Source organism: Leptosomus discolor, chromosome 1, assembly GCF_034619465.1.
Source record: "Leptosomus discolor isolate bLepDis1 chromosome 1, bLepDis1.hap2, whole genome shotgun sequence".
In the NCBI taxonomy this organism is placed as follows: Eukaryota; Metazoa; Chordata; class Aves; order Leptosomiformes; family Leptosomidae; genus Leptosomus; species Leptosomus discolor.
In genome coordinates, this window is record NC_141391.1 from 20,309,120 (window position 1) to 20,331,262 (window position 22,143).

Below are 22,143 nucleotides of genomic sequence, written 5' to 3' on the forward strand. Positions count from 1 at the left end.
GTTCTGCTCTAGTGAGCATTGCTTTGTACCATTTTCCTTCTCAACTTGAGATGTAGTTTGACAATTCAGATGTTTAAGCAATAGTATTAATTGAAAAAGTTCCTGACTTCAACTCTTGTTCCTTCCCTTAGGCCATAGTGACTGCTAGCGGATTGTGCTGTGAGCCAGGGAATGAAGCTGGCTTTATAAAAAGAAATCAAATTCAGAAAAGTGTGGAACAAAGCTACCTACATGAAGCCACGGAATGGATGACCTCCCTCAGCCAGAGATAAAAATAAGCTTGGGTTTGCTTAAGCTAACAAGATCAGCACTGAGTGGTAATATAATTATCTATTACGTATCATGGGGTTAAGATTCAAAAGGAAAAAAAACCTATTTTAGGTAATGGGAAATGTTGGCACAGGAGCAAGTGGGTTTAAAGAGACAGTGATTAATCTTAGGTCAGATATCAGAAGAGTTTTCAAGCAACAGAGGAGATGCTGTGTCACCGTTTTCCAACATAAGCAGTGGTTACAAATTATTTTAAACTGAGCATGAAAAATGTATAAAAGGTCTATATTTTAAGTTTTTAAACTGTTAAAATAGGAGTCAGTTTTTAGAAGATACACGATAAATTTTGACATACTTCACCACGAAATGCTAAAAACAAGTGCTAAGCCATTACGTATCACCCTAACAGAGTATAAAAATCCTGAAAAACACATTACAAGATATTACACGTTAACTTAGATGAGCTATGATAATAAATACAAGTGTTCTTACAATGTTACAACTAAGCAGATAGCCTTTTTCCTCCTCACAGCAGTAAGGACATAAACAATAGGGACTGTCCTCCCTAGCTGCAGAAGAAAGAGACTGAATTGAAATTTGAAACAAATTTTAAGCAGGCTTTTTACAATTCTCAAAGTGGGTGCAAATGAAAAGCAAACAATAGGTGGCTTTCTTTTAGTGAAAGAGTAAAGTCATTTTATGTTGCCCACTGCACTTCTAAATTGACCACACTGGTTTAAAAGCCCCTCTCACTTTTTCAACAGCAGAAACTGCCTTTACCACCATACACGTCACAAAAAAAATTACTCTTCTCTGCTGAATAGTTGCTCTCTTTTTCCAATTCAAAGAAAGCCAGAGGAGCAGATGAAATTTTGGAACAATAGGTTTTATATTTTCTCCCAAGAAACTGACAGTAAACCAAAGTGAGCTCTCACATTCTCTATCACCAAAAAATCCACAGAGAAGAAGTAATTGCTATGTCAGGGTGTGGGTGACTGTTCAGAAGTTGTCATACACAGTAAATAAATACAGTCTCAATTGAAAAGCAGATGTCTATCTACATGAGACAAAATGACTGATTTTAGTATTTTCTGTTGTAGGAATCTGCTCTGTCAGGCTCACAACTGTTTGGATCCAGTCCACAGTTAAGGACAAACACACCTCACTCTTCCTCAGGAAAACCAAAAAAACATTTGGAGACGAACAAAAAAAGACAAAAGCTGCCTGTTTTCTGGAACTGTCAGCTTCTCTGGTGGGATACGGGATTTACTTAGCACTTGCCAATTCCAATGCACCAGCAAGCCTCCACTGTCCCAGTAGTTCCAAGAGTATTAGAGGCATTGGTGCAAAGGATGTGAATTCAAGGCTTGAAAAGAAGACTACCACTTGGGAAATGAGCTGTATTGTACTAAAGACTTCAAATGTCAGCTCTTCAGAAAGACAACTGAAATAGTCTGGATAAAGTGAAACGGCAGCTGGCTTGCCCATGTTTTATGTTGAAATTCCATACAAGGAGCCCATTTTAAATTTTTTTTTTAAGCCACGTAGGACCACAGCTCTTGGTGAATAAACTCCCAGGATACTGGCATTTTCTATATACTGGTAAGTTAACTAGAAAACCAAGAATGGCCAATTAGGATGCATTTGGACCTAGTAACAATGCTGAACAACCTTCCATCTGGTAAGAACCAAGGCAGGATTTGTTGGAAAACATGGTATCTTTCATTAGCTACAGCTGAAAAATCCTTATGCTTTCAGGTGCACAAGCCTTTTCCAGGTCTGAGAGGAAAGATACTTAACTAAAGACGTAGCCAGCAGAACGACCACGTACTTGCCAGCATTATGGATGGTGGTGTGAGGACCAGAGCTCTCTGATGGACTGGACAACACTGGGAGATTGATGCAATTTCTAAGAGTTGGCTCTTAGCTGTATTCCTCTCCGCAGCAATGAAGCTGGTAAGCCCAAGAGAAGGCACTGCCATGTAAGTAGGTGGCTCTAACAAGAGAAACTTGTGTGTTTTACACATGGAAAAAAAGTCTTTGAGCTCGGTATTTGCTTTTGTTTCACAGTAGATGAGAAAGGCTACTGAGCACAATCTGTGCTATAAGCCACTGCAGGTGCAGGCTGGGGAGTAAAAAACAGAGCATAACCCAGGTAGTTTCTCCCTTAGGAAATCGATGCCAGCCTTTTCCAAACAGGGAGCAGTGGAACTTCTCAAAGGTCTCCCTGGAGACCCCAGCTGTTTGGCAAGTAAGGACAGCTCCTGTCATCTATCCAAGCAGGCTGCACACCTTGCCTGCTGCTGTTGCCTAGAAGGAAAGTGATTGATACCCAATGATTCTACTTTAAATATTTAAAAAAAACCCATAATGTAACATTTCTTATGAGAACATGCAGGGGAAATAAAGAGACTCAGTCTATAAAAAGTTTACTCAAAAAAGGATAAATCATATGACTAACATAACAAAAATTCAGCATTGGCCCAAGGAAAAGCACAGAACCATCAGCACCGAAAGAGTTACAAACAACTGAAAATGTGAGGTGAGAACGTATGCTAGATTTTGGCAGGAGCCTGACCTGCACTCCTGGCACCTGCTATCAGCCACCGAGGATCCGCCAGATCCCCATCAGTTCTAAATATCTGAATGCAACCCAAGGAATTTTAAAACCAGATTGTACTTCTTAGGTACAAACCGATACCTGTCTGTGTTAAAAGACATATGTTTCAAGAATTAAAATACATTTAAGAGTGATAAAAATTCATTGAGTCTGATTTTCACGCTACATCTGTTAAGACTTAATTGTCAGTTAAGCAGGATGTTTCAGAACTGATTAAGTTCCACTGAATTTAGTAAAAAAAAATAATACTGAAGTAATCTGCCAAAAAGCATTCGGAACCTGTGGCAGAAAAAATCCCATAGATGTACGCTGACAGTATGTTACAAATATAGTTGAAATAGTGTGTGGTGTTCTACAAAAATAAAAAAAATCTTTACAAATACGAAAAACATTCAGAGACAAGAATGATTGCACGAGTTCTTGAAATTTGCTCATATGTATAAAAAAAGTGGCTTTGCTGTTAAGTATTTTAAATATCACAGTAGCGTGTCACAAAACTGGAATACTTGACTAAAGCAGAAACTGTTGACAGACTTCTGAATTTCTAAGGCAGCCGATGTTTATACAACAAGCAGACTCCTGTTATTAATAACCAGATATTTCCATTACTTGTACTACAAGTATTCTGTATATGCACAATATATTTTCTTTTGTTTCAAGGAATCTGTTTTCCATTCAAATGCCATTAAATAACCAGTAACTTTCACACTTTAAATAACTAAATCCTTCAAGATGTGTGTTGAGATCACTTGCCTCTTGCTCACATCTCTGCTGAAGCCTGACCAGTTTTATCATTAGTACTATTTTTGTGCTGAATTTTTAAAAATTGCTTTCATTCATTGTGAGAAGCTGCAACGTATCTTCTGATTAACAACTTTTTTTCGGAAAGCTAAATAGCTAGTAATGTATTTTCAAAACATAACATCTTGCCAAAGTTTTTACCTAATCAGTAAGCACTGCAGGCAACCGAGATAAGAACTCTGATTCTGTGTCACTCTCCAGCTAGTCAGCAATGCCACAAGGGGAAAATAAGAATTAATCACAACAAAGCCACAAGCTTATTATAACCTCACTGTCGTCTCATATAGACATAACCACAAAAATACAAATGTAATTAATACAAGGACACCTTATTCTCCCTGTGCAATGATCTGCTAAAACCTGTTTATTCTTAAGTGATTTTGCTCCATGGTTCCCATTCCTCCAAACACCACTGCTCAGTTCTTCCTCCTGCTCCCCCATCTGACCATGCACGCTTTCTTGCCGCTGCAGGTGCTACTGCTCTGGAAGCCAGCTCTCGCCTAACACCTCTGCTCTAATTGCAGCACGTCTTGCATCTGTTTTTCAGACTCTCAACCTAACAAGTTTTTCTAAAAAACAAGAGCAAATAAATTGGTCAGTGCAGTGGCCAGTGGTTAATCCATCAAAAAAGCAGCCTGGCCAATAGACCTGATTTGATTGCTGTGGGGTGGAAGACCCTCAAGATGTCCCCTCAAGAATCCCATCTCCGATTCTGTTACGTAGTAACCTTGTGATGCAACTGCTATGAAAATGCATTAGGCTTTATTTTGATTTCACATCAAAGCTTATGTCCAGACATAAATATACATTACCAAGATTCTAGGAATTTCTGCATTATTTCTAAAGCTTCTACGTAAAAAACTTTCAAATTATCTTCAAATTAATTTTCAGATAAACCAATCCCATGAAGATAATTAGCGTTGCGTCAGACAACCTAAGTAAGTTATCAGTGTTAACAGGCTATTGCTGAGGAAAAAAGAAGAAAAAAAATATTGCATTTAGCTTATCTATTTACCAACAATTGGCTGAGGTACAACATTTTATCCAAAATTATCTAATATTTTATCCAGAACATCAATTTCAACATTGTATTTGGACACTCAAGGGAAACTAAAAGGTCAATGTGTACAACATGTTTCTTTAAAGACTTTCTTAGGGTTGTGGTAGGATTTCCTAATGCTTTTTGGGTAATGAAGGACAGCTGAAGATGAAAAATTCACAGTATGGGCTGTTACAGATGCAGAAATTTTCAGCAACTGCTTATCTTTGCTTATGGGTGCAGATCCCTCAACAGGAACATTACTTTCTTTCATCCATCACCCCACTTTAAGAAATGAGTAAACAATGATGAAGCAGCTTTGGCTAGAAATGGTTGATTTTGTTTCATTTTTCTAAAACCCAGGAGAGGTTCATATAATGACCTTAAAGCATCATGTTGCTTCTTCACCTTTGCTTCACCTGGGCAAGGGGTCATCTCTGTCCTGCATAGCCCAGCTTGCAGAGCTCTTCACTGCGTTTGAGCACCACCAACATATCAGTGCTAAAACATGCCAAATGGAGAGATAGAGAGAAAAAGATCTCTTTGTTAACACATTAGAAATTCAGGAGGATTGAATTCGGTTCCCAGCTGTGCCAATGGCTCCCCACATGACATTTCAATCCTCAGTTCCCACATGGAGCTTCACCACTTACACAAGCTTTAAATCCTAGATTTTGACTCTGAATCCTAGGTTTTACATCTGATACTCAGGCATGACTTGTACCAGTCTGATAGGTACTTTATATGAAATTCAGGTAAAAATGAAAATACTGAAATACAGGCATCTTAACCCCCACTAGTGGCAAAAACTCAACATCCAGAAACAAAAAGACTGACTCAGCTTGTTCTGAAGTGCACATCTACTGGGTGGTCCCTCTTGGCTCTCTAAACCCCAGACTGCACCAGTACTAAAATCTCCAATAAGGACAATGGAGAACTCAATTTTCTAGCCATCGCAACCTTGCACTGTATCCTTTCCTCAGGTTCATTCACAGTCATGACCGTGCTGATGCTGTGACGACATGAAGCCACACATCATATCAAACCTGTAAACCTACCACAACCTTCTGCCAACCATGATTTCACAGAAAGAGTAACCAACTCAAAAAACTCCCAGCAAACTTACAACACACTAATACTCACTGACAGATAGGGCTCCACCATGGAAATACTGCCTCTGCCACCCTGGTGCTACAGAACACAGGAAAATCTGTTTTACTGCAGATAAAGGAGTGGTTCAGGAAATGAAGATGCTATGATGCATTAAATCTGGACTGAGTATGTAGAGAAGAACCAAGATCTTTATTTACTGGGTATCAATTGTTACTAGATAAGCAAACCTGAACATTTGTTTTCTACTTGAAAGAGGAAGGTATTTCTGGAATAATCTTCTCCAGCAAAATGAACATAAACATGGTCTAGATTTAATGTACTGCAAAATCTTCATTTTCGGAATGATTCTTGTATCTGTAGTCCTTTTCAAAATTTAACACAGATTTTCTTATATGTTCTACAACAACAGGACACCAAAGATGATTTTTCTGTGGAGAAGCTCTAACATAATATTGGCTGTATAATCTGGAATATGAGCCTAGGTATGTACAACTGTTTAAAACACAAGTTTTACATGAAGCTGGAAGGGTCTTTTAAAAAAACTCCTGTCTTGCAATGAACAACATTCAGTATAAGTCAGCTGAGCTTTATCCTTCTTATACTTGTTACCTTAAAAATGCTAGAATTTCTGATGCAACACAGCAAGTTCATATTACTCTTACTAGATTATTACTAGACATTGAGAAGGTTTTACATCACGATTAAGAAGAGTACAGAAAACACTTTTTCACTAAACTATCATTGCATCAGATATGACAATTAACATGAACATCCCACAGATCACCCAGAAGAACCTGGCTGGTTTTGTGATGGTTTGCCACCAATCCCTGTGGTAACACTGTTTTAACACGAGACTACATGGCATATAGCCATAAATCCAAAAATCCCAACAGTACATTTAGTTCGTCGTAGGTGTTCTGTACCGGCACAAATGCTGTGCCACACTACCATATCTCATTTACTGTTTGCCACTGTTTATAAAGTGTTTATAAAGGCTGCTTCCTTCCATAAAATAACTAGCGGTAATAGAATTAGGCAAATATTTACAAAGGTAATCCAGTGTGAAACACCGCATCTAAAAGCAATCAACTTGTTCTTGGACGGTGCCTTTCTTCCTTTATTTACTCTTTGCTTTGTCAATATGCAGGAAGAAATAAGTCTGTCAGAAAACTCTGCATTTGTTATCAGCTAGTTCTCCTTAGATGGCAGGACTGTAAATATTTTTCTTTATTATCACCCTGACAGTAAATAACTTTGCAGGTATGATTTAATCAACAGAAATGCCAAGATTTCACAATTTTTGGCCTACCTTAAAGAAAAGGAGTAACAGAGAAATCCATGTACCAGGAAACAAATGAGCCGAACTAGTGAACTAAGGTCTATCAAGCAGGGTTCAAGATCACTTGGGTTGGATGACAGTTGATATATATACACTACAGCTAATCTGTTTTCTTATCTGGGAAAGTGTTTTACAATAAATCATAATTTATTGCATATTTTGCAACCTTGTCAAAGGGCACACCTAAGATTTTTGCTTCAGTAATAAATTCTACCGAACTGTGTACAGGAATTCACTTGACAAACTGGGCATAGCTAAAATATTTTGGTATTTTCTAACATCAGCACTTTGATCTAGCACCAACAACTCATCTGGTTTACACACCACCACGTTTACTTTCTTCTAAATTTAATTATGCTTAAAAACTAACAGGAGATTTCAAAGAAATTCTCCAATGACAATCACCAGTGAGCAAAAAACTCCAAGGCTGCTGGACAAGGATCTCTATTCCCAACCTGTAACTTCTCAACCCCTCTTTTTGCTTGCCTTTTTTCCCCATTGGGAGTGTTTATCTCTGAACAGGAACAAAGCAATAGAATGTTGTGATCAACCTCCGCAATACTTCTTGGTGTACACAACTAAATTGCTCACAAGGCTGGTCATATGTTTCTGCTTATTATTTGTAAAAAAGATAGCAGAAACAAAACTTTAGAACAGCCCTAAGCCTTTCATACTATTATACACAGCAATCAACTGTCAAACTCCAAGCAAATATTTATGAAGATGAATGGTTACTGCCAGGGGGCTTCAAATTTTTCTGAGATTTTTTTTTTCATTAGTGATTAATAAAAAATAGGTAGAGAATAACCAAATCATTGCAGCTTTAACTTCAGCATTATAAGGTTCACCATTTGTATGAAGTCTCACATATTAAAATTGCATCTTAGTACTCCAGTAAGTGAATGGCTTTCTAGGATTAGTGGTGGCATGCCTGTTTCCCTTTCTAAAACCACTGTTCAGAGTGAAAGGGAATTAATGTTATGATATAAGGTTACAATTCCAAAAATAATTACTGCTTTGCTATGAAGTTCACCATCTTGATCTATGCTGAATATACCTGGACAGATACTTGAAATAGGTCTGTTTATTTTCCTCGTATGAAACACTTCTAAACACAGTGAAGTAACCATTGCCTTTAAATACTTAAAACACCGTATTTCTTTGCTAACAAATGTTATGTCTGTTTGCAGTTACAAGAAAAACAAGCACTATGACTTGAAGAGAATTGTTCACCATTGTGTTTATGCTACTGGCCAAAGAATCAATACCAATGACGGTTAAAAATGTTTAGGAGCATTAGATTCAAGTATTAACATTTTTCTATGAATTGTCTGTGATGCTATTGTTGTAAGTCTGACCTCAGTTTGAAATGCTAAATATGCATTAGTGCAAAGGTTTTTCTGTTCACATGGTTTTTCTTGTCATTATTTTTTCTTTTGTGTTTAATGCTCTTTCCTACTCATATTAGCAAAGTAACTGAAATTAACTTGGCTGCATTACAAATAAATCTTACCTCCATACCACTCCATTAAAAATCTGCACGTGTACCATTATAGTTGGAGTAACCAATTAATATGTATGAACTTCTAAGACTGAAAAACACTTATTTCTCTAACCTTGCTTTCACAGATGAACTGTCTGAAACTCACACCTTCAAAACTGAACATTTCAGTATTCAGTGTCTTTCAGTGTTTCAGGCTGGAAAACTCAAAAGAAAATCCCTTCTAGGTTTTAACTTAATGACCTAAGTTTTGATGTGGAAAGAACTCTTTCTGTTAGCCATATATATAAAAAAAAAAAGTTATTTTCAGAATGTCCATGATTCTCAAGGTCATAAAGTCATATTAAGGATTTATTTTCAGCTTTGTATAATACTGGAAGTTGTGTGTCAGCAGTGAAGCCATGTATCCTTATCACTTACAGATTTTTGGCAGACACGAGAAAACTCCTTTTATTACAGATTCTTGTATTCTTTGACCACTTGCAACTCAGTAAACCCTGTTCTGCACCAGGTTTCCCATAGGCTTGAATTAAAGTGCGTTCAGGTCTCATTCTTCCTCCCTGTCTCTCCAGCCTTTCCACAGTACCTTGAATCCCCTTCTGTATTTCCTGATCAACAGCCCCAAGCCACTCGGACGTTTGCTGCTAGCTGGGCAGAGCATCACAGGCTATAAATGGCTTTTGCTAGACAACACACTCCTCTGGTCAGTGTGGGCAGACTGCAGCAAACAATGATTAAAGTTGGGATTTCCCCCTCTTTCTCTTTCCCTCCACAGACGTACTATAGAGTATTTGCCCTCTAAGTGTCAATCCTCTCTGAAACTTGGAGAACTTAACCTTTCTAAAGCAAAAAATCCTCTGGAAATCTGTAAAAGCCAAATTTTTTGAGGAAAACAAAATTAAAAAAAATTACTGTACATGGAAATTACAGAAGATGATGCAAAGATAGATAAAAAAAGTTTAAGGAATGGGGCAGAGTTAATGAGGTCAGAAAACCAGAAAGAAAGGAGGACAACAACCTTTTGTTTGATTTGTGTGCTGGTCCTATTTTTTCCTCAGAAAGGATGCTTTTTAAAGTATATCTTAAAAACATGCACACGATTTCAATTTGCTCTTAACTAGGTTTTGTATAAACCAGACGAGATTTGAAACCAGAAACCTAAAGGTGAGCTCAGTGCTTCACTACACTCATTCAAGTTGCTCCTATCACTGTCTCTGCTAAGAAAAAAGGTCAGAGTACTTACTGGTGAAGTGGATAGACAGACAACAGGGCCAGGAATGGTATGAACACTATTATATTACAGTCCTACTATTTTCTGTGGCATGTAAGTAATTGAGGAACTACATACTGGTCAGACAAGCTAATTATGCAGAGATGCAATGTCATCATCAAGTCACCAGATTTCTAAATCATCAGCTTCACTTCACTGGCGTAAAGGGCGGTGGTGCCTGTGAGAATCTGCACAAAATTTATAAATTGGCTTCTGCTGATTTATGCCAGATAAAGGATCTTATCCCAGTGACTTGCAAATTACATCCTTAAGGGGACCTGCATGTTTCTTTCCTTCACAAATACGACAATGAGAAAACAACTTACGTTCAACTTGATCAAACATTACTGAGAACAAGAAATCTCTTGGTGTCATGTAATATTCTCCTTCATATTCCAATGATGCAAAATGCATGAAGCGATGCTTCCGAAGAGACAGTCTTTCATCCCTTTCTGCATTAATGACATCTTCCTTCTGAAACAGAAAAAAAAATCCATGCAGAAAGATGGTTGCACATGTAGACCAACACTGTAATTAAAATCCTACACTCAATCCTGATTGACCTCAATATTTTGTGGGTAGCACAACAAGAGACTACCAAGAATTTAAGCTTTTATGGCACGGTCCTAATGAATTACATGCTTATATGACATTCAAAGTACTTTTGGGCTTCACTGAGAGCATGCCTTAACAACACAGATGAGCCAAATTAATGGCTTGCTGTCACCAAAGGCTGCCCTTGCTTCTTGCGCCCCTGCTCTTGGCCATATGGTCCTGCACTTCCTCGTTTGCCAGCTCTGCTACTTGTTGGACTCTTGCTGAGCCAAATTCAGCTCGCTAACTCAACAAAAAACTAAACGGACCAAAATAGCATTTTGCCAGGTTAGTGACGGCTCAGCAAAGGTTGAAATGTGCTCTGCATCTGTGCAAATGATCCACTCCTGAAGTTAATTACCAAGTTATGGAGGAACTTGTAAGATGGGAGAATAATTATGTTCTAGTTTAAGCACGGGTCTGTCTTTCAGAAAAGTTAGAAAAATGGGAAAAGCAAAGAAAACACCAACAAAAGAGTCAGGGATTGTATCACCAAACCCAAAGATTCAACTAGTCAAGCAAACAAAAAACTTCCAACTGCCCATCACCTTAAATATTGAGAACTCATGATTGAAATCATACAAGCTAACAACACTCTGATGAGTAGTAATAGCACTTACTGACAATAAGAGAGGACACAGACACAGGAAATAGAGACGTTTACATTTTAATATTTCAGAGATAGCAAGTGACAACAGGAAAATGAGACACTCTCAAATTCAGAGCACACTGTGTATTTCAACATTAATCATGGCACAGTTTTACCACCAGCAACATAATTCAATTTTAGGACTGTTCAAAGATGTGAGAAACTGAAGGAAAAGCAAGAAAATCCAAGGCTAAGTACCAAGATCCCAACTTGAACAGACTTGAAACAAGCCAGTAAACACCAAGATGGACCACGGTCAGTGCCCGTGACAGTACTTGGTGTGTGATCCAGAGGAGCAGGTACAGCCTAGAGCACGGCCTACCAAGGTGCTGCATCACACCTTCCAGCATCACTATTAGTTTACGCAATTTGCAGTTTCTGAATGGAAACCTATGGAGTGCTTGGCATTTGGGCAGTCCAGTGTAGTGCTGGTGTATGCTGCATTTAGCAAATCGGGTTCCTGCCGAGACAGGGCAGTGCAAGCGGCTCCTGGTTACACTCGGACCAGCTGCAGGTGCAGCGAGGGCCTTGCCAGCTGATGTTAAAACACAGGGTCTGCTGTGCTGAGCGTGCTCACGGGGCGAACTGCAGGACACAGACAGGCAGACAGTACGTGAATGGAGGAGGGAGGAAACCAGTGGGAACATCTTGCTTGGTTTTGCTGAAGTCAGCACTAGTTACAGCAACATGTGAGGTGGCACCCAGGTGCATGGGAGGCTGTTACGAAAATCGGCAACATTCACAGGTATTTGCATATAGTGTAGCAGGTAACAGGCGCCTTTGTGTTGCTATGCGTACATCCAGGGAGCGTGCAAGTGAATAGGGACTGGGACTCTCTAAACAACTTAAAAGATGTAATCAGATTTCTGACACTTCAGTTTTAACTTGCTATTCCTCGAGGATGGGGACTGCTAATTCAGTTTCCTCTGCTGAGTTTGAACAATTGCACAATCAAGTGCTAGCAGTTACACTTCCTCCACCCAGCTGACAACATGCCAGGACTGTGGTATGAAGTGGCAAAGACAGCAGAGGAGCTAGCTGATAAAAGGAACATACAAGCTGCTTTGGGATGATACCTTCTAGCTCTCAGACAGGGCTCTGAAGTTAAAATAAAAAGCATTATTAGGTTTAGCGTCAGGCTTACGAGGTAGAGGAAAGAGATATAGGACTGATATTGATACAGGCAGCTCAGTGTGGTCTGAGAGTAATGACCAACTCCTTCAAAGTGAAGCACTCTGGGAACAGGAGGGTGGACCTTAAGCTGCAGCCGATAATCAGTCCATTGAAGAAAGAGTGAAAAAACAGTTCAGTGGACAATGAGACATCTGAGAAGAGGATAGAGCATTTCAACTTTGTGCCACCAGGTTTCCTTTTTCTCTATTCAGCATGGTCCCTAACTGGATATGGGGACCATATGTTCATACAATTTGGGGATCTCAAGACAAGGAGTACCACTGGCAAACCTATAACCATAGCCTGGATACGATTATTACCATCATATATTATATTATACTTAATTATAAATAGAATATATTATATAATATATTCTATATATTATATTATACTTAATTATAAATAGAAGGCTGCAACTTGCCATTTAATCCCACGCCTTGCACCTTTGTGTTAGGATTAAGCATTTGTTAAAGCACTTAACTGAATGACACATGCACCTTGTTATAGTTATTTTAGTTTCCCCTTTTAGCATGTTTGCTTCCCTCAAACCTTGGGTTACAATGAAGGTGGGGGGGAGGGGACCAACAACAAGAAAAAACCCAAAATATTCATGTTTTAGAATTAAAAGTCACATTCTGCTAGGCAAGGAGAACAAGGGCTACTTCTAAGTATCTGAAGCCAAGGTTTGCTTTGTTTTAGATATGACTGTTTTGTATCAATATCATTGCTTTAAGCTTCTTAAATAGTATGTAGCTTCATCACGGCCTACAACACGAGCTGCACTGCTGCTGATCTGTGATTCAGATCTGTATGTTCTGGAAAATGCTGTTTAAAAATAAATCTAATGTAATGAGAACTTTAGCTTTATTCTTTTTAAAACTTTGGGGGACAAGTGACTGTAATTGCCTAGTTAACAAGATTCAACAAATGTTGCAGATATCAAATGCATAGTTCATAGCTGCTGGGTGTTAACATGCAGCATTCTTATTAAAATCATCTCCTTCTCATAATAACATGAGCAATTTTTGCCCAAAGGCAAATTGAAAAAAAAAAACAAACCAGAAAACTGCTTCACCATTGTCCTTTGACTAAAACTACGAAATGACAAGCAATCTTTCTGCACAAATACAAAACAAAAAAGTTTAGAAAAGAAGTAGAGAGCTAATCCCTACAATGTCTTCAAACCAACTGGATTTTCAAGTTTCTTAAGTCTTGCAGTAGTTGTCTGAATCCTGTCTAAAGCTAAACTTGTTACTGATATGAAAGTACTGAATTTCAGCAATCCACAATTTTAACTGAAATAGGTACAACTTCACATATTAACTCTGAAGAGTGCCTTGTATTTGGAAGAGAATGTATTCCCATCAGAATTACAGCAACACGTGACTACAGATTCATCAAGCCCCTTACTTTTCATGAAGCTAGCATCCCTGATTTGCAAAACAGCCTTGGGAACATGGGTCATTTCTTACGAAAGTCAGCTTCAAATACTAGCACAAATGAGATAAGCAAACCTTATGGGACAAAATGCGTCAGCTGTGCCATCTCTTCTTTGTTTTCAAAGCTTTTGCAAAATTCCTGACATCCTGTTGCTGTATGAGAAGCTCAGCATCTGCTAAAAGCACTCTGACCCCTCTGGACACCAGCACGAGCTCGGCACGAGAGACGCTAGAGCTCAGCTGCTCACGCATAACTGCTTACTGCTTCTGAAAAGCGTTTGTCCCTCAGACTGAATATTCATGGCACTTCAATGGAAGTAAAACAATTTATACTAGCTACAAAGCTGACCTGCCATCTTTATAATAGGTATCTTTATTTCTGCTTTCCCCCTATGTTATAGTATGGTTACTGTGACAGTCTCTACAGCATACTTGAAGTATGTTAATGTTAAAGGAAAAAAAAAAGACTGTGCGACAATCAGCAGTGCAGAAGTATAACATGAAAACAAAAATATGATTATCTCATATCCAGTTATTTTGGACTTTATGGAGGAGCACACGGCAGACCTCAGTGAAGGTCTAGGAGAGAAATATGTACAGACAAAATAAAAAGGCTACCAAAATATTTCAAAAACACTGAGTAAGTTTTACACCCCTTGACAGTTAGAATAAAGGCTGAAATTTCCCCACATGGCTGTGCATTCTGCACAAAACCCAAGAAAAAAAAACCTGAAAGTTTTTATTAAGATCCTTTTTACTACAGAATATGTGGAAGCAGAGGCTTTTTCAACTCAGAGAAAAGAAAGCTTCAGGGGACCCTAACAGCAACCTGCCAGTGCCTTTGGGGAAGTTACCAAGATGACTGAGCTGGGCTCTCCACTGGAGCTTCATACAGTTCCTCCATTAAACACGGTTAATCCAGGCCCCCTCTATAACGAGTGGTGAGAATGGCTGTTCTGGAGTGCACTTACAGGGACTTTTTTTAACTGTCTGGAAAGACAGTTCAGAAGATGCAGTCAGGGATAGAGCACCACAAAAAAAGCTGACCTCCCCTTCACACCAAACACATTTGCACAATTTTACTGCACGAGAGAATGAAAATCTGGGCAAACATAACCGGTGAGCAGAAGCTCAGAGGAGAGAGGTGTTACACTCTTCAGCCAGACCAGAAAGGGTGTAGGAAATACAGAAATTTTTACTGTCCAGAGTGAAGGCGGGTAGCATCAGTGGCCACATACCCAAATAGCGTATCATGATGACGTAAGGCCTTTTCATTGCCACCTATCTCACAATGTTTTCCAAAACCAACAACAATACTATTCAAATTGTTTTAATACCAATTAAGGACTTGAACCTTCTACATTTGGCATCAGAGACCAGAAATTCATGATCAAGTTGTAATGACATTGAAAAAGGGATGACTCTTCAGGTGTAAGCCATATCATTTATAATTTGACAAAAATACTCAATACAATTAGTTGTGCAATTTTAATTAAACTGAATGTAGCTCGATGTTTGCCTTTTAAAGACCAGTACAGATAATCTTATTCTTACTCTTCTTAGTGTCTTCCTTAAACATACTGCCAGCATTTAATTAAGCTTTGAGTGACATCTTTCTCATCACACTTTTGTTAGCCACACTGCCAACTATGACCCCCATACTGCCTCAGTTGTTCTCCATTTCACCACACAAAACCACTCTCATAACCTAGATAAACAATATGAGCACAACGCTTTACTATGCTTATTCTTCAAATCAAAATAATAATTTCAGAAGGTGTTCTGGAGCATAGTCACCAAACTCTTTGCTTTAACTATATCACTTTCCACCAAACTGTTCGCTGTTTCTGGACTACTATTGCCAACAATCAAGTTATTCCTGAAACTATAGTTTAAACAGTCCCTAATCTTGAGCAAAAGCAGATCTACTGTCTGAGAAAAGGGGCGCGGGCATCCTGATGCAGGTACAGCTGTCACGTGGCTAAGTGTAAAATACAGACAAGTCTACAATAGCAGCTCTTTTAAAAGCTGTATCCCCCTCTTTCACCAAAACGTGCGCCTCCATGTCTTCAGCAAGCAGGGATGTCAGACTCACTGAAGACAGTTGGTAAAGCATGAAGTACATGGGAAGAAGTAAAGAGCTATGAATTTTTGAAAAAAGATCAGAAACATAGCTCTCATTTGCTCTGAAAAGGGATAAAGGACCAAATAACTGTCCTAATCACTATTCCAAATGCCTCACTGAAGTTTGAATAAAAACTAAGTTTTGAAGAAAAGGCTGATTGAATCACTGAAAATCAGATTGATCTTCTTTTAAAGTACCAATCTAAAGCATGCCTAGGGGAGCAAGCTCGCTCTCAGTATCAATTCAGATTCCTTGCCACTTCAATTAAGTCCTGAATAATTTCCAAGTACTTTTTCCTGAGTCATCCAAGCAGTCCTTCAGATAAAAAAGATCTGACATTCCTGAAGTTTCTAAAAACACCATCAAAGATAATTTTGCTCATAAAAATGCATGTACAGGGCAAAAAGCAGAGTTTTCCTCTTTAATTCTATTCCACAAAGTGAGTTTCAAGTAAAGACAGGTATACTGTAGGAAACAATTATGTATTTAAGGCTGGACTTCAGATATTAAGGTATCTGTAATCTAACACCTTAGCAGTTTCCAACAGTGCAAACTTAAAGCAAGCAGGATATAAAAATTCAAATTTAACTGAGAGGCAATGGGTGAGAAGAATCTATTGCTTGCACAAGATTCTTGTAAGCATAATTTAAAGTGACTCTGAGATTATCTTGGGCTTATTTTTGTCTTTAACAGTGCCATATAAGAGGAAATCAAACCACAAAGAGCTATGCTGCATTAACGTTAAGGCTTGGGCTGAAATTCCATCCTTAACTTGTTCTATTGTGTGTGGGTACAGCCGGGGCTTCAAACGCTGGGTGTTCCCACATGCTCCAGAGCACCCCCGCACACCCGAGTGAATTAAGAATGAAGTTTCAGCTTTAACTTGGAATTTAGTTGCTTTTGTGGTTTATGTCAAGCCTCCAACGCCAATTTGAGAATGTCCATGGTAAAGCTATGATAGTTGATGGTAAATTAGAATTGAATGACATAAAAAGGGCTCTAGAAGGATGCAAGTGTTCTCCTCTGCAGTTGACATGGCAAGGGATCAGTGGCTGACCTGCCGCTGGCGTCTATAAGCATTACTGAAGACTACGGTTTCCTTCTTGGCTTCCTGCACTGAGAAATGCCTAAGCACAACAACACAACTTCTTAGATTTAATTTTCAGATTGATGTAATGAATCTGTTTATCAGTCTCTTAATTTAGGATGCTAATAGACAATGCATAGTGTTCAATTTTTGGCTTAGATTTTTTCTGGTATGAAAAACAGCAAGCTGAAGTCAAGTAAAAACTTCATATTTACTGTATCTTATTTAAAAAAAAAATAAAAAAGAAGGGTTACATAAATAAAACCTTGATAACCCTTATCTGTGATTTTTGTAACACTGCTGATCACTGTGATGTGATTTTGGTAACACTGCTAAGCAAATTCTGCAGCCATTCAAAATCTAAGTTCTTGTGTACAAATTCAAATATTTGCAGCTGATTATGAGTCAGAAATTACTTAAAATAAGCATATACACTTATCTCTCCCTTAAATGCATGTCTTCCACTTTCATTCCTTTTACTTTTTCTCCCTTCACACAGAGTTTGATGTTTTAATGTGCCTGCACCTTTTATGTTTTCCATCTTAATTTTTTTCTGCTTATTAAATAGTCTACATTTTCCAGTTAATTTTTCCCAACATATTTTTTCTTTCTTCACTCTACTCCTTTCCATATAATCTACTTATTTTACCTCTTTGTATCCTTTTCTTGCCTTTCTTTCCTCCATCATCTATACACCGTCTTCCACTTTCCCTTTCCCTTGGGAAAAAAATTAAGCTATAAAACTTTTTTTTCCTCCTCTGAAAAGAGGATCAGTGCTCTTTTTTTTCTTCCCTGATATGGAAGAGTTAAATTGCACCAGTCATTTTACCTGCTGTAAGGATAACTAAACCAATGTGTGAGATGTAATTAAAATCCAGTTGGTGCCAGCAGGCTTTCTGGGAGCCTTAGGTTTGGATCCATTAATTCACACTAGATCCACAGACGGATTTAGCAACTCTGTATCAAATTTCTGTAAGACTGATGAAAACTTTGCAGTTAACTTGTGTCATTATTGTATCTCAATTTTAACTCAATCCAATTTGAAATGATCAAAATAACAGAAACTGTAACTTAACCTCAAACCCCGCTGCACATGTTAACATACCCAGCATGCATGCTGAACGTGCAGAGGATAATGCTTGGAGCTCACAGTTTGAAAGTTTCATATGATGCAACAATTGACAAATGAAAAAGGGTTTTGACAAGAAATCCATTTGTCAGAAAGCTCAAGACTGTAATACTTAAGAAAGCTTATAGAAATATGTGCACAAGTACCTTGTACTTTCACAATAAAAAACATGAGCCATGTATTATGCAGTCTCAATCAAATGCACCAGTTACCAAAACCAATATCAAGTTAAAGATGTAAGATCAGAGGCAAAATTTTCTTATGAAGTGAATCTATCTGTATTACTTTTTTCAATGCTGTATTTTTTGACCTTGCAGATCAAACTGCAAGCCTGAACATAAAGTAAGCCAGGAAAGAAGAGGAAAAAAAGCAGTTTGGAAATAAGTTCCAAGTATCTGAATGACTGTTTAGCAATGTGAAACTAAATAAATAACTACGTTACTAAAAGTTCTAACAGCCTTGAAATCTCTAAATATGAAACGGACAAAAGATTAAATACCTTCTCAGGAGCTACTTCTGAGACAGAGAACAGATTGCCAAAAGAAGGACAAGTGGAGAATGATAATGCAATGGCCTTATGTCTGGCTACTCTTAACACCGCTGAATATAAATACTCCAAAATTAGATGAAGCCCTTTCTATGCACTAACAGGTGCCACTCCCCTTCTTTCTTTCAAATAGCTGCCCAGATAATTCTGCTGTGCTAATGCTAATTAGTGATGGTTACGTTTGAAGCAGCAGCTGAACAGTTTATTTGCATCCAAACCTCGACATTTTTAGTTTTAACTTCTCTCTCTCTCTCTCTCTGCATTTCACAGAGTTCAGACTAGGCTGGTGCACACAGAGCAAGTCTTTCGCTGTTATTAGAACCCATACCAAATGCAGAATTAGACAAAATATAAGGATAATACAGAAAACAGTCTTGGGTTACGAGGTTTTTTAATTTCCCTATTCAGTTCTAGAAATTTCAGCCTTAGCAGAGCTCACTTTTAAAAGTAACTTAAAAAATGTCAGAAACTAACACACTTCCACCAACAGAATATAACAAAGGCAGATAAGGTGCTCAAGCTCTAACAAGCCACAGAACCAGTTCATTTAACAAACCATACATTTACACCTCAACTTGCAACTTATCACACCGCCCTGCTTACACATTCCCCTACGGAGGCTAGACATACTGCTCTGGTGCAGAAGTACTAAATACACACAGAGTGGCAGGGGAAGCACATAGACACCTCAAAAAAACATGTTTCCTCAGAAAACATGTTCATACAGCTTTCTGGGAAAGCTCATGACACTGTTATTGTATTTGACAGTCAGTGGACTTAAGTGAAAAGTGTGTTGTACCTACTTCTCACTGATCTTTCTCAGTCAATCACTACACTTCAAAGTGCAGTTAAAATGTGGAGACACGAATACATTTATCTTTAAAGGTAAGATGAGCCAGGTATTTTTGAAAGATGCTATGTGCAAATGTGTAAACAATACATGGTGCTTAACCGTTTGCCTCTAAAATGCCGTAATATCTTTATTTTTCCTCCTTCATCTCAACTCAAATGATGTATGGCATGTCTCTTGGCACACCTTCTCAGGAGGAGCTGGGAGAGGCTCTAAGCCGTCTGAACTTTTTGCCTACCCTGGGCTTGCAGATCTTTAGGACTTTTCAAGTTAATAGGAGTTTGTCTCTTACATGTGCTCATGCTGTAGAAGGAAACCATATGCCCTTTTCAAACAGCTTCTCGCTTTGTTTGGGTAAGTCAGATAGTAGCTCCTACTTGATCTGTTCTGAACTACATCAAGAGATAATCCATTTATTACATGGCGGTTCAGTTTAACTGCACACTGTTCAAAATGGGACTATGTATGTCTGAGTTTGAGAAGGACAACTTCAAACTGTGGGAATTTCTGCAGTCCAACTCATGCCAACAGCACGGTGCTATATATTTACCTGATCCTTTACAGCTTTAACAGATTTTTACTGTCAGTGCTTGGTCCTGTAACAACTGTACAGACACGAAAAAAAGTTATCAGCTTTAGTAGCAGGCAGCTGAATGCTTGACTAGCTTTTGTTCTGAACCAGAAGACAAATGAATTCTGGACTCACTGCTCAATGGTAGATGTAACTGACTGACCCAAACACAAGGACCTAAGAGAATGCATGTCCAAAACCAAGACTGGTAGAAGCTTACAAGAAGGGGAGATGACTTTCCAACAGGTAAAGTAAGCAGTACAGGTTCAAAAAAAAATTAAAAGAGATGAAAAGCTGAGGATAAGGGAGCTAGATTTTACGTAATAGTACGTAAGAAGACAGTCAAGAGTTACACAATAAAAACCTGAAGTGGTTTGTAATTAAACAGATGTATTGTGTTAGCATTTAATGGTTGTGCAGATTTAAACACATCCATGTCCATGTATGAATAAAAGAGGCTAGAAAGAAGATGGTTACCATAATTTGTGTAGGGGCTGAGCAAGAAATGGTAAATACAATGGAATAGAAATAAAGATAGTAGGGAGTTTAGTGATAATGGGAGCAGAAAAGTTCAAAAACAAACAAACCAACCAATCAGAAATGTACCAGAATTAGTCTTACAAGGTTTTTAAAACAACTTCAATGTGCCTCTGTCAATGGTTACATACACTTCCAATAGCTCTGTACACCCTATGTCTGCAACAACATGTCAAAAGCATTCCCAAAATGGCACTACACTGGCATATTTTACAGACAATGCATGGACTTCAAGGGAAACACTGTGAAAGAAACTGCCTCTCTGTCATCAGAGAAGACTGTCGCTTGCATGTTTTCGAAACACATTTCAGAATACCAATCTTGTTTAAGCACTATTATTAACATGTTTGCACATTGAAAACATTTTAAACAGTGGCTGAACGCACACCACCTTCCATAAAAGTAGATGTAGAACAGCCTTAGATTTCCTTATCGCTTACTGAAACATGCCGCATGCCAAATATAATTATGCATTAAAATGCGAATCGTGTTAATTTTTAATCTAGGAAGTTTGGACTAGCCCTGCCAGGGAATTTTCATCACAACACTGGGATTGCATTATAAGAAATACACCCTGCGTTGCAGTTGCTTACTAGGCTAATGCAGCACTGATCAAAACCAACCATGCAGCAGCAGAACCTATGGACTTACAACTACCAAGAACAAGCACCTCCAAAGCAGAAATAGCCTGTGACTTCATCTTCCTGGACTAAGAACTACATTTCTGTGTAGAAGAGTAAATACAACCCAACCCAAACCAAACCAAACAGGATGCCCAAGTAAGACTTAAAAATGCTTATATTACACTATTAAAGAATGAAAAAAAAAATCACAACCTTAAATATGCAAGTATCATATATACTAGCTGTCTTCAGTCTCTGTAAATGAGTGCTTCTATTTAGTCAGCCTGCAAATACTTTAAAAGAAACTTTTAGTTGCTATGAATTCATACAAATTTCAGTGTCTCCCTTTTTGAAGGCTTTGACATAAATAAAACTCAGATAGTTCAAAAATGCAGTGAATCTTGCAAGATTGGCTGTTGGCTGGTGCTCAAATGAGACAGGAGCCCTGAATTTATTCTTCATGGAAAGTGAGTTCTCCTTGGTCACAAGATCTACAAGATGATACATCATAGCAGTGTACATACCAGTTCTACACTGGTAGGATGGCTTTACACAGCAAAGCTACACAAAAACATATACTTGTAAAGGAATTAGGAATTTTGCAGGCAAAACACGACAAAACAGAAGAGGGCATGCAACTATATAAGTACTTGCTATAAATATTCTGAAATTAAAAAAAATATTAAAATTTCACTGTTTAAAACAAAGAAGAACCTAAATAGTAGGCAATACTCAAAAAATATTATTCCCTTAAGAACAAATATATAAGAATCCTAGATGTGAAAGACTGCTGGAAAGACAGGACAACTGTGTTCAGAAAGAATTCCCTTCTGTGCTAATGTGAACATCACAGAGCTAATCACGTT

General features: G+C 38.1%; 1 protein-coding gene across 1 annotated transcript in view; it reads right to left on the reverse strand.

Moving 5' to 3' along the window:
* Positions 1 to 22,143, reverse strand: part of MICU2 (mitochondrial calcium uptake 2) — a 155,843-nt gene that overhangs the window by 55,454 nt on the left and 78,246 nt on the right. The window contains exon 2 of the mRNA XM_086481820.1: positions 10,280 to 10,427. Coding sequence (XP_086337946.1) covers positions 10,280 to 10,427 — 148 coding nt within the window. The remainder of the gene's footprint in view (positions 1 to 10,279; positions 10,428 to 22,143) is intronic.